Genomic DNA, 12,614 nt, shown 5'->3' with positions numbered 1-12,614 from the left:
GATATTGAGTCTACTTAGTCTCTATGGTTGAATGTTTTTGTTGCCACAGAATTCAAGTGTTTAAATCTTAACTCCTAAAGTGATTGTACTAGGAGATGGGACCTTTTGGGAGGATATTAGGCCATAAAGGATTGGTGCCCTTTATTATAAGATAGGTCCTAGAGAGCTCATTTATCCCTTCCACCATGGAAGAAGACAGAGAGAAGGCAACATCTATGGACCAGGAAAGAAGCCCTCACCAAACTACCTCTGTTAATTCTTTAATCTTCAACTTCCCAGCCTCCAGAACTAAGAGAAATAAATTTCTGTTGTTTCTAAGCTACTCAGTTTATCATATTTTGTTACAGCAGCATTAACAGACTGAGACACTGTTCATGAACATGAAATACCTCTCCATTTATTTAATTATTCTTTGACATCTTTTATCAAGTTTTTCTCATATAGATCTTGTACATATTTCATTAGATTTAAACCCAAGTATTCTATTTTGGGAGATGTTAATATAAATGGCACTTTATTTTTCAGATGGTGTTTCACTCTTGTTGCCCAGGCTGGAGTGCAATGGCATGATCTCAGCTCACTGCAACCTCCACCTCCCAGGGTTCAAATGATTCTCCTGCTTCAGCCTCCCAAGTAGCTGGGATTACAGGCGCCTGCCACCATGCTCAGCTAATTTTGTATTTTTAGTAGAGACAGAGTTTCTCCATGTTGGTCAGGCTGGTCTTGAACTCCCAACCTCAGATGATCCTCCCATCTCGGCCTCTCAAAGTGCTGGGATTACAGGCATGAGCCACTGTGCCAAGCAGCATTATGTTTTTAATTTGAAATTCTACTTGTTCATTGTTGATATATAGGAAAGCGACTAGTTTTTATATATTAGCCTTGTATCCTACAACCTTGCTATAATTGCTTATTAGTTCTAGGAGCCTTTTTTTGTCTATTCTTTTGAATTTTTCTGTATAGATAATCATGTCATTTTTGAATAAAAACACTTTTACTTATTTCTTCTCAATCTGCATACCTTTTATTTTCTTGTTTTGTTGCTAGGACTTTCAGCGTAATGTTGAAAGGCAGTGTTGAGGGCCAGGCGTGGTGGCTCATGCCTGTAATCCCAGCATTTTGGGAGGCCGAGGTGGGCGGATCACGAGGTCAAGAGATCGAGACCATTCTCGCCATGATGAAACCCCGTCTCTAATAAAAATAAAAAAAGTTAGCTGGGTGTGGTGGCACGCGCCTGTAGTCCCAGCTACTCGGGAGGCTGAGGCGGCAGAATTGCTTGAACCCAGGAGGCAGAGGTTGCAGTAAGCCGAGATTGTGCCACTGCACTCCAGCCTGGTGACAGAGCAAGACTCTGTCTCAAAAAAAAAAAAAAAAAAAAAAGAAAGGCAGTGTTAAGAGAAAACAGCCTTGCCTTATTTCTGATCATAGCAGTAAAGCTTCCAATTTGTCACTATTAAGTATGATGTTAGCTGTAGGTATTTTTTGTAGATGTACTTTGTTGAGCTGAGGAAGTTCCCCTCTGTTTCTAGTCTGTCGAGAGTACCTTGTTTTTTTCTTTTACAATATAGTTTGGAGAACGTTCTATCATAGACATTAAGAGCAGCCTTATTATTATTGCTTTCTACAGATGCATAGCACAGTATTTTATTGCATGGATCTATTACAGTTTATTTAACCTGACCCCTATTGATGGTTATTTAAGTTATTTAAGCATATATTAGCACAAATAGTGCTGCAAATGTCCATCTTCTGGCAAATGAATAAATACACTGTGATATATGCACACAAAATAATTCTGCCCAGCAATAAAAAGGGATAAACCATTGATACACTCAACAACATGAATAAATCTCAAAAGCATTATGCTGAGTAAAAGAAACCAGGTACAAAAGACTACATACTCTGTGATTACATTTATATTAAATTCTAGAAAAGGCAAATCTATATGGACGGAAATCAGAGCTATGTTTGCCAGGGGCCAGGGAATGGGATTAACCATAAAGGCATAGAGGGAAATCTTGGGAATGATTGTGGAGATGGTTGTACCTGTGGTGATAGTTTATATTTATCACAGCTCATTGAATTTTATACCTTTAAAAAGTGACTTTTATTGTGTATAAATTTTATTTCAATAAAACTGATTTTAAAGAAAAAATAATGATCAAATGATTTAACCCATGAACTAAAAGATCACAAATATAATAACCAAAGTTTGAAAGGTGAAATATGCTTGAAGATTGAGAGTTAGAGATACTGGACAATCTTATCCTTCTTTTTGACTACTATCATGCTGTTATTACATTACTGGCAGAATATGTAATAAAAGTAAGATTAAAAGACCAAGCATTCACTGTATTTTTCTTCTTATTTTTTTAGAGACAAGGTTTTGCTCTCCGTTGCCCAAGCTGGAGGACAATGGCACTATCTATCATAGCTCACTATAACCTCAAGCTCCTGGGCTCAGAAAAAATCTTCCCACCTCAGCCTCTTCCTAGAAATTACAGGCACCCACCATCACACCCCACCACACCCAGCCTATATTTTATTTTTTGTAGAGTCGGGGTCTCGCAGTGTCACCCAGACTGGACTCAAGCAATTCTCCTGCCTTGGTCTCCCAAAGTGCTGGGATTAGAGGCGTGGGTCATTGGGCCCAGCCTAAGATTTTAACTAATTACAGAAGATTATTCCCAAGTCTGGATCAATAACTGTGCCTCTTTAATTAATGAAATATTCATTTTACTGGCAAATCACTACAAAAACCTCCAGAGTCACTGAAATTGAACTAAATTTCATCTTCCCTGTTCTACTCCTACTAGAAACCCTCTTATCATTTAATTATTTACTAATTAATTCCACATTCCCTCCTACTTCCAAAGTTTCTCAAGCAACTTCATAAATAAGTGAGACAAGAATAATAATGAGGAAAAAGTTAAAGCACAGATAAATGTAGGGTAGAGAGCCTAAATAATGACAAGAAGTGGCTACAAATTTTGCTCTAAGTTTCTAAGGGGCCCCCAAAAAGGGGAAAACATGTATTCTGCATGTTTGATATATTTAAATATAAACAACAAAATTTCTATGAAATAAAGAAAAATCTAAGTCTTAACGAAATCCAACAGTCTTTTCAATACTATAATCAGGGTGACAATTTTCCCATGGATCATTCAATAGAGGAAATTGCATAACATAGCGAATGTCTTCAATGACACATTGGAAAAGCCATAATAGTGAGCTTTCTGAGGTACCCTTAGAGCCACAGAGAAAAGTCAAGAACAGAATCCCACTCTAGGACAGAGAACCTGGTGGCTGGAAGACAAAGGTGGCAGGGAAGAGTTACTTAACCTTACATATACCCTTTTGAAGCTTTTAAGCAGGGCACACCCCATACATATTATCAAATAGTGCTTAAATGTACAGACTGGGGTGGCAGGCTGCCGGGTTCAAATCATAGCTGTACAAACTGCCAACTACAGTATGGTGGGCAAACTCTGTGCCTTGCCTCTGAAGTGGGGATAGCAGAATATCTGCCTCATTCAATTATTGGAAAGGTTAAATGTGTTAACATGTATAAGAACCTTAGTATCAGGTTAAGTGGTAGTTAACTAATGATAATGCCAAAGTGTAGTTTTGTAAAAGTTGTCTTATGAAGGGCCAAAGCAATGTTACTCCGTGTACAAAGCTCCATGATAATCAGATTTTAGATAACAGCATAAATTTAGAATATCTGACAGACATGAAAATCAGTTGTTATGTCTGTGAGGTTTATGTAGATAATAGACCCAGTTTGTTTGGGTTTTGTTACCTGTTTCAAAAGGCAATGCACTACAAAGCATTATTGGGAGAAACTGAAGACTATCTCAGTAAATAAAAAGACATCCCATGTTCATGGATTAGAAGACTTAAGCTGTAAGGCTGGGCACTGTGGCTTACGTCTGTAATCCCAGCACTTTGGGAGGCCGAGGAGGGCAGATCACCTGAGGTCAGGAGTTCAAGATCAGCCTGGCCAACATGGTGAAACCCTGACTCTACTAAAAATACAAACATCTGCCAGCATGGTGCCAGGTGCCTGTAATCGTGGCCACTTGGGAAGCTGAGGCAGGGATAATTACTTGAACCTGGGAGGCAGAGGTTGCAGTGAGCTGAGAGAACAAGACTCTGTCTCAAAAAAAAAAAAAAAAAAAAAAAAAAAAAGAAGGCTTAAGCTGCTAAGTGGCAATACTCCCCAAACTGATCTGCAAATTCAATGAAATCCCTATCAAAAGCCCACCTTTCTTTGTTGTGGAAATTTATAAACTAACCCTAAAATTCATATGGAGATGCAAGTTACCCAGAATAGCCAAAACAATCTTGAAAAAGGAGAACAATTTTTTTAAGACATTATATTGATTAATTGATTGATCGATTGATTGATTTTGAGATGGAGTCTTGCTCTGTTGCCCAGGCTGGAGTGCAATGACACAATCTTAGCTCACTGTAACTTCTGCCTCCTAGGTTCAAGCCATTTTCCTGCCTCACCCTCCAGAGTTGCCACTACGCCCAGCAAATTTTTGTATTTTTAGTAGAGACAGTGTTTCATAATTTTAGCCAGGCTGGTCTCAAACTCCTAATCTCAGTTGATCCGCCTGCCTTGGCCTCCCAAAGTGCTAGGATTACAGACATGAGCCATCGTCCCTGGCCGTCAGAAAAGCAAAACTGATTCATAATTCCAAATTTCAAAGTTACTGGAAAGCTAAAGAAAACCAAGTAAAATCAAGACAATGTGGAACTAACATTACAATAGACATATAAATCAATGAAATAGAATTGATTCCAGAAATCAAATTTAATCACATTTATGATCAATTAATTTTTGATAAGGGTGCCAAGATAGTTCAGTGGAAAAAGAACAGTCTTTTCAACAAATGGTACTGAGCAACTCAATATTCATATGCAAAAGAAAAAAGCTGGACTCCTACTTCACACCATAAAAAACTTAACAAAAATTAACTCAAAATGGACTCTGGACATAATTTTAAAAGCTAAAATTACAAAACTCCTGAAGAAAACATAGGGATAAATTTTCATGACTTTTGGTTAGGCAATAGTTTCCTAGATATGACACCAAAAACAGAAGCAATGAAAGAAAAATAAATTGGACTATATCAAAATTTAAAACTTTGATAAACAATACTACCAAGAACATAAAGAGTTAACTCACAGAATGAGAGAATACATTTGCAAATCATATAGCTGATAAAAGATTTGCATCTAGACGAACAAACACATTTTACAACTCAATAACAAAGTAAATGCAATTAAAAAGTGAGCAACAGGTTTGAATAGACATTTCCCCAAAGAAGTTGTACAAATGGTTAGTAAGCACATGAAAAGATGCTCAATATCAAAAGTCACTAGAGAAATGCAAATAAGAATCACAATGAGATATCACTTCAGACAATAACAAATGTTGGCTAAGAAATGAAGAGATTTGAACCATCATACATTGCTGGTGGAAAAAAAATGATACAGACATTCTGGAAAACAGTCTGGCAGTTCCTGAAATGTTAAAGATAGAATTACCATATGATCTAGCAATTCTACTCTTTGTATATATCTAGGAGAAAGGAAAACATATGCCAATGCAAAAATTTGGACACAAATGTTCATAGCAGCATTATTCATACCAGCCAGAATGGAAACTACCCAAAAGTCCAGCAACATGTTCATCCATAATGAATGGATAAACAAAATGTGGCATACCTATAATGAAATATTATTTGACAATAAAAATGAAATACATTCTTTGGCCGGGCGCGGTGGCTCACGCCTGTAATCCTAGCACTTTGAGAGGCTGAGGTGGGTGGATTGCCTGAGCTCAGGATTTGAGACAAGCCTGGGCAACAAGGTGAAACCCCATCTCTATTAATATACAGAAAATAAGCTGGGTGTGGTGGTGTGCGCCTGTAGTCCCAGCTACTTGGGAGGCTGAGGCAGGAGAACTGCAAGAACCCAGGAGGTGGAGGTTGCAGTGAGCCGAGATCACACCACTGCCCACCAGCCGGGGAAACAAAAAAACCCCCATCAAAAAAAAAAAAAAAAAAAAAAGCAAAAAAACCCCAAACGGAGTCTTGCTCTGTTGCCCAGGCTGGAGTGCAATGGCGAGATCCTACTTCACTACAACCTCCGCCTCCCAGGTTCAAGCTATTCTCCTGCCTCAGCCTCCTGAGAAGCTGGGATTACAGGCGCATGCCACCATGCCCAGCTAATTTTTGTATTTTTAATAGAGATGGTGTTTCACCATGTCGACAAGGCTGGTCTTGAACTCCTGTCCTCAGGTGATCCACCTGCCTCGGCCCTTCAAAGTGCTGCGATTATAGACGTGAGCCACTGTGCCCAGCCAAGAAATGAAATATTGATACGTTTCACAACATGGAAGAACCTTGAAAACATTATGCTAAATGAAAGAAAACAGTTACACAAGACTACATATAGGCAAATCTCAATAGACAAATGTATAGACAGAAAGTAGATTAGTAGTTGCCCAGGATTGAGGTAAGGAAGAAGAGAATAAGGAATGACTGCTAATGGGTACAGATTTCTTTTGGGGGTGATGAAAATGTTCCAAACTTAGATTGTGGTGATCGTTGTACAACTCTGAATACACTAAAAACCATTTAGTTATACACTTTATTTTATAAAATGTGAGGTATATCACAATAAGGATTTTTTTAAAAAGCTATGTAACTAGTCATTAGGCCTGCAACTTTTGGAGTTTAGGACTTCAGCTTTCAAGTGAAGAATGGACTACTTTGGGCCTCCAAGGATATTTCTTAAAACTAAGCTTTTGATTTGATTAGATAAGATTGTGATTACCGACAACAATTCCAGGTATAGATTATGTGTGTTATCAATTAAGGGCAAAATTTTAAGTTAGTTGACTAGTTAGTTCCTGTGTCTGGCCAGATGTGGTATATGTATTTCATGTACTGTCCATGGGAACTGTTTGATTCTCAGGCAAGTAGATTGCCCTCTGCTCTGGAATATATTTCCAGGTCAGTTGCCCCCACCATCAATTAGTGTGTGTGCTCAAAAGAATGCAAACTGATTTCAGCATTATCTTAAACAAAACATAATTAGGAAGGTAAGTATCCTGCCAAAAAATTACATAATGCATTCCAAAGCCAATTTAAAATGAATTTTGGACTAACCATTCTGAATATATGAATTCAGCATAGGTCTAAATGGTTAATAGTCATGTATACTGATGTAGATTATAACTTATCTTTTTTAACTTAAATCTTTCTTTTAGGATTCAGTAAATTACTAGTTCAAGTTTCACAGGAAAAATATTAACAAGGTAAAGTCTGAAACATTTGCCTCACTATACAATGTTTATCCACTGCCTCTAAGGCCTTACACTCTGAAATGTTTGAGCACCTCACTATTCAAAGTGGGTCCACGGCCTGCGGATCACGTGAGAGATCCACCCCCAAACTACTGAACCAGAATCTGCATTTTAAAAAGATCCTTGGGCATCTGTGTGCACATTAAAGTTTGAGAGGCCTTGCTCTCACACCAAACGGAAGCTCAATGCAGGGCAGCCTCAGGAAAAGTAGGCAGTGGAGTCATTATTAGCTATATTAAGATGATGCATAAGAACAGATTGTAGCAATCTCAAAATGTCCCTATTTGATTCCAAGTGGTAAAAGCTGTAAATTTTCTGTTTGTGTAAATATACATGAAAGTTGGGAAGGGAGGCTGTGGTCACTGTTCCTTTTACTTAAATGTCTTGGGAGTTGCGGTGGAGAGGAGTTTGTTCCTAAGGGAAGCTTTTTCGTTTTTCCAGTTGTCCCCAGTTCTACCTCCTGGCTTTGCCCATTCAGCCCCATCACCACATCTCTGGCTAAGTCCAGCCTGAGATAGTTGGGCTGCAAGCAGTAGATGGTTAAGGGTCACTGATGGCAGGAGGGTTCCAGGGTGAAAGATGGAAATCTCTTCCAAGTTCACCTCAGTCTGAAAAAGAGCAATCAGGCTGAGAAGCACCTCTGTCTGTTTTCCTACTCCCCACTTAGACACAAAAATATAGCCTTTGTATTCCTTAAAGAGCTCCAACTCTTCTATTTTTTTTGAATAAGTGGAAGCCCATCTATTGCCCCTTCCACTTTTCTGTCTCCTGCAAAGGAAGTACATAATGCCAAGAAACTGGGAGGACCTCCCACGTGCATCAGTGGTCTCCAGGCCATGGTAGGCGTGCAGAGACTAGAAAAGAGAGGCTCCTGGAAAGTAATATTTAAAATACTGATTTTAGGGTTCTACCCTTAAGATTCTTTCTGTTTGTTTTGTAACCCGTTTTTCTTCAAATAATATATTTTGAACAGCTTTTTTTAAAAATTAATTTATTTAATTAAAATTTTTTTTTTTTTCACTAAGACGGGGTTGCACCATGTTGGTCAGGCTTGTCTTGAACTCCTGACCTCAGGTGATCCGCCCATCTTGGCCTCTAAAGTGCTTGGATTACAGGCGTGAGCCACCACGCCGGCCTGAACAGCTTTGTATATTAAATATATATAATGATTATGCTTACAAAATATTTCATTACATCAAGCGTATATGAAGTGACTTCAAAAGTCCATAGAAAATACTTATTATGAAAAAAATATGCATGGATTCCAAAATTATTTTACACCAAAATAAACGTACCCTTAAGATTTTGATTCAGGAGGTCTGGGTTTGGGCCCCAAAATCTGGGCTTTAGGCCCCCAAATCTACGCTTTAACTAGTGCCCCCAAGTGATTCTGATGTAGGCGATCCAGGCCCACACAATGAGGAAACAGTGATATAAAATTGGTTTGAGGACAGCAGTACCACCTTTGCAAATAAATCACTTATTCTTAAGCATCTATTTTGCTTTTTGAACTGATGTCAACTTCCTGATTGGTTTCCAAATGGCTTTGCAGTATTCACTCAGCATTTACCGAGAAATTATTGTTTGCAGAGAACTGAACTACCTAAGGCTTGTGCTGTGTTTGGGCTGGGGATAGGGAGCAGAGAAGGATGTGATCACATTAAAGTTATTTCTCAACTTCCTAGAAAAATGACAAACGGACCATTTCAAGACTTGTGAAACAGGTTAACCAAAACATTACCTAACCACAGTTACCATAATTTACTAACCTTTTTGGAGCCCCTGTGTACAACAGGCACCAAGACTTTCTGAGTGGGAAGGTTGATTCTGTAAACAAACTGCCAGGGTTTAAATCATACTTTCTCCACTTATATGACTATAGAAAAGTTAGCACTTTGGGAGGCCGAGGGTGGCAGATCACTTGAGGCCAGGAGTTCGAGACCAGCCTGGCCAACATGGTGAAACTCTGTCTCTACAAAAAAAAAAAAAAAAGAAGAAGAAAAGTAATTTAACTTTTCTGTAAAATGAGTATATTAACACCTCACTGAGTTGGTACAATAATTAAATGAAGCACTTACACGCCTAATTGATGCACATGGCTGCAAGAATTTAAATAGCATTTACAAGAGTCACCATATTTTTTTTTTTTTTTTGAGACAGAGTTTCACTCTTGTTACCCAGGCTGGAGTGCAATGGCGCGATCTCGGCTCACCGCAACCTCCGCCTCCTGGGTTCAGGCAATTCTCCTGCCTCAGCCTCCTGAGTAGCTGGGATTACAGGCACGCGCCACTATGCCCAGCTAATTTTTTGTACTTTAGTAGAGACGGGGTTTCACCATGTTGACCAGGATGGTCTCGATCTCTTGACCTCGTGATCCACCCGCCTCGGCCTCCCAAAGTGCTGGGATTACAGGCTTGAGCCACCGCGCCCGGCCCATATTTTTTAGGTTAAAGCTACAAAACCATTGTGAGTATACTAAAGAATGATTATAAAGGCCGACGGAAATTCTGAAAAGGCGTAATTAAACTTTATTTTTCATTCAAGCAGTTCAGACGCATGATTTTAACAAGAGCGTTTATTTGCTTATTTTTTAAGGTTCCCTAACCCTTGGCTTCTTGGGGAGTTTCATGCCACACTCCTCCCCAAAGTCCCTCTTAAACTCCCAGGCTTAGCGGGGACAGGGGGTCGCGCGGTTGAGGTCAGGAGCCTCGGAGAAGCAGGACCCTGGTCGCCGGTGAGCCGCAGCTGCAGCCTAGCCTCGAGGGAGGGAGGAGGGGCCGAGGGGAACTTGGGTGTCGCACCCCGCGGGCCACCGCCCCCGTCGGCCGCGCAGCTGGGAGGATGCGGACGGCAGCGAGAGCGTGCGCGGCCACGTGACGGCCGCTATAAGAGCGCACGGGGCAGACGCTGGGCTCCCGCGGTGCCTTCTCGCTGGCCGCGCTCCTTCCCGGCGCCGGCTTCTCTGAGCCACCAACCTGCGGCTGCCCCGGCCGCCTGCGCCCCCGGCAGCACCATGACAGGTACCGCCGCGCAGCGCGCCGCCGCCAGCTCCGGGACCCCGGCTCCCCGCCCAGCCGCCGCCTCCCTTCTCCTCCGCCCTCCGCCCCGGGGTGTTCCCGGCTGGAAGAGACCGCCGCAAAGTTGCTGGCTGGCTGCAGTCGGCTATGCTTCTGCCTGCGTCAGCAGCCGCCCCGCCGCCCGCAGGGGTGCAGCGATGGGGGCAGCCGGGCGGAGCTGGGGCCCTCGGCCGAAGCCCTCGCTTCCGTCTCCTCGCCCTTCCTCCTGCTCTCACGGCAAAGGGCCGGCGGGCAGAGCAGCTGCGGCGGGGCGGTGTGGGGGTAGGGAGCCGGTTCCCCTGGGGGCTCCAGGCGGGAGTCCCGGGGCGCAGCCGCATCGTAGGGAGCCACCCTGGCCTCTGGCGGCTCGGAACCCCGGGAAGCGGGGCCCCCAAGGCGGGGATACCGCGGCCTCTGCCCGGCTCCTCGGCTGCCCGCCCCGGCCCCGGCCCCGGCCGCCACGCCGAGCCTATTTTTAGGCCTTTGGGGCCGGGTTGCGGGAAGCCGGGAGTCGGACTAGCGTCTCCGGGTGCGGGCCCCGTCAGGTGGGAGGGCGCAAGCTTTGGCTTCACTTGTTGCGAGGCGTCGGGGCCACTCCACGAGTCAGCCCCAGCACTGGGAAGCTCCGAGTTAGCTGGTTCTTCCGTGTCATTGACGCTAAATAGCCAGGGTTATTACTGCAATTGAACTGCCGCAAAGATTGCAGGTGTAACCCAGAGTTCAGCCGTCTTTAGGAAGATTAAACTCCTGCCCAGCTGTCATTGGTCTTTCTTGGTCATTTGTAATGTTGTCTAGTCTGTTGTTCTAACCTGTGTGCTAAGCATTTGTTCTGTCCCTTATTTAATCTTGGAAATCATCCATATCCTTGCTTCCTAAAATCCTTGAATCCTGCTCTCCTTGTTGCATTTTTCTCCATGATCTCCTGGAACCTGGACTTCCTTTGAGTTAAATGATCATTCGTTTTGCCCAGTTTAAGTATCTTTGGTGCAGATTGACTGCAGTGTTACCCATCATAAGATATTATAATGGGCTGAAGATAATAGAAGCAAGTACAGGCAGATGTTGATGGGCCTGTCAAGGGACAGCTGTCACCATTGTTCAGAGCTTTCCTAGAGTGTGAATGACTGGGAAGCCAGTGGCCCTCCGTGGGTTGGGAAACTGGTCTTCCTACAACTTAGTGGTTGGCTTGGCCTGGGAAGAGGGCCCAATAAAATGTGTGAAGGTGGTTGTCAAGTCAGCAGCCGGGGGATGCATTGGCCCACTAGGCAACCCACAACCTCCTCTTCTCAGTGGAATTTCCACCGTTTCTAGCCTCCACCTTGGAAAACGGGCAAGGGAGAGTGAGGAAATCCAGGACAGAAAGAGAAGGACTTCATGACAAAATGTCCCAACTCCCTGGTAGGCAAATGACTCCTACCAGAGCTTGATCTGAAGTGTCCTAGGCATTTGCGTGTCCACCAACTTGCTAATGTTTCTTGAAGACGGAACGTGGCCCAGAATTGTCCCAGGGAATGACAAGAATCTTGAAGCTTGTCCTAGGAGTCTTAGGAGGGTGGGGGCTGTTCAGTAGGAAGAAAAATCCACGTGGCAACTAAGTGATTATTGGAGATTGGGATGTGTGTCTGTTGGGTGGAGGCGGGAAAGCAAAGGGTGCAAGGTGGACCTGCACCTTCTTTCTTCTCCAAAGAAAAGCAGGCAGGTTGGTTAGGAATTCTTAGGTGATCTCCAACTCTATCAGTGATTGATCACTATTTAGATAGAAGCATCAGGGAGGGAAGACCTCTCTGAGGTGCTGATATTTGAGGGGAGAGTCAATGTGATTCTTCAGGGATACTGGGGCAGGGGAGCTTCTGCTCTAGGTTGTGGAAACAGTTACGTATAAGATGCCTGGAGTCCGGGGCTGCAGTGAGCAATGATCACACCGCTGCACTCCAGCCGGGGTGTCAGAGTGAGACCCTGTCTCAAAAAATAAATGAATAAATAAATAAATTAAATGCCTGAGGCATGGCATAAACATACGCACCAGAATGAAGAATGTACAATCTGCTTTCAGACTGTCTGAATTGAATTTGACAGTTGGTTTTGTGCTTGGCTGAAAACACTGTCTACAGTACCTTGTGGAAGAAACAGAAAATTCATGACTTGATCTCTTCATTACCATCTGTTAATTGCCT

The 12,614-nt window shown here is 42.6% G+C and overlaps 1 protein-coding gene across 2 annotated transcripts in view; it reads left to right on the top strand.

The window, feature by feature from the left end:
• Positions 1-10,111: 10,111 nt before the first annotated feature.
• The window catches only part of GYG1 (glycogenin 1), a 36,115-nt gene continuing 33,612 nt past the window's right edge, over positions 10,112-12,614 (top strand). For both annotated transcript variants that reach the window (XM_032263802.1, XM_032263795.1), the window contains exon 1: positions 10,112-10,404. In XM_032263802.1, the coding sequence (XP_032119693.1) occupies positions 10,398-10,404 (7 nt within the window). In that variant the 5' untranslated portion in view covers positions 10,112-10,397. The remainder of the gene's footprint in view (positions 10,405-12,614) is intronic.

The sequence above is a fragment of the Sapajus apella genome, unplaced genomic scaffold, assembly GCF_009761245.1.
Source record: "Sapajus apella isolate SASKATOON/1434 unplaced genomic scaffold, GSC_monkey_1.0 scaffold4, whole genome shotgun sequence".
Classification (NCBI taxonomy): Eukaryota; Metazoa; Chordata; class Mammalia; order Primates; family Cebidae; genus Sapajus; species Sapajus apella.
Note: the sequence above shows the minus strand (reverse complement) of the source record. Positions and strands in the feature narration are given on the sequence as shown.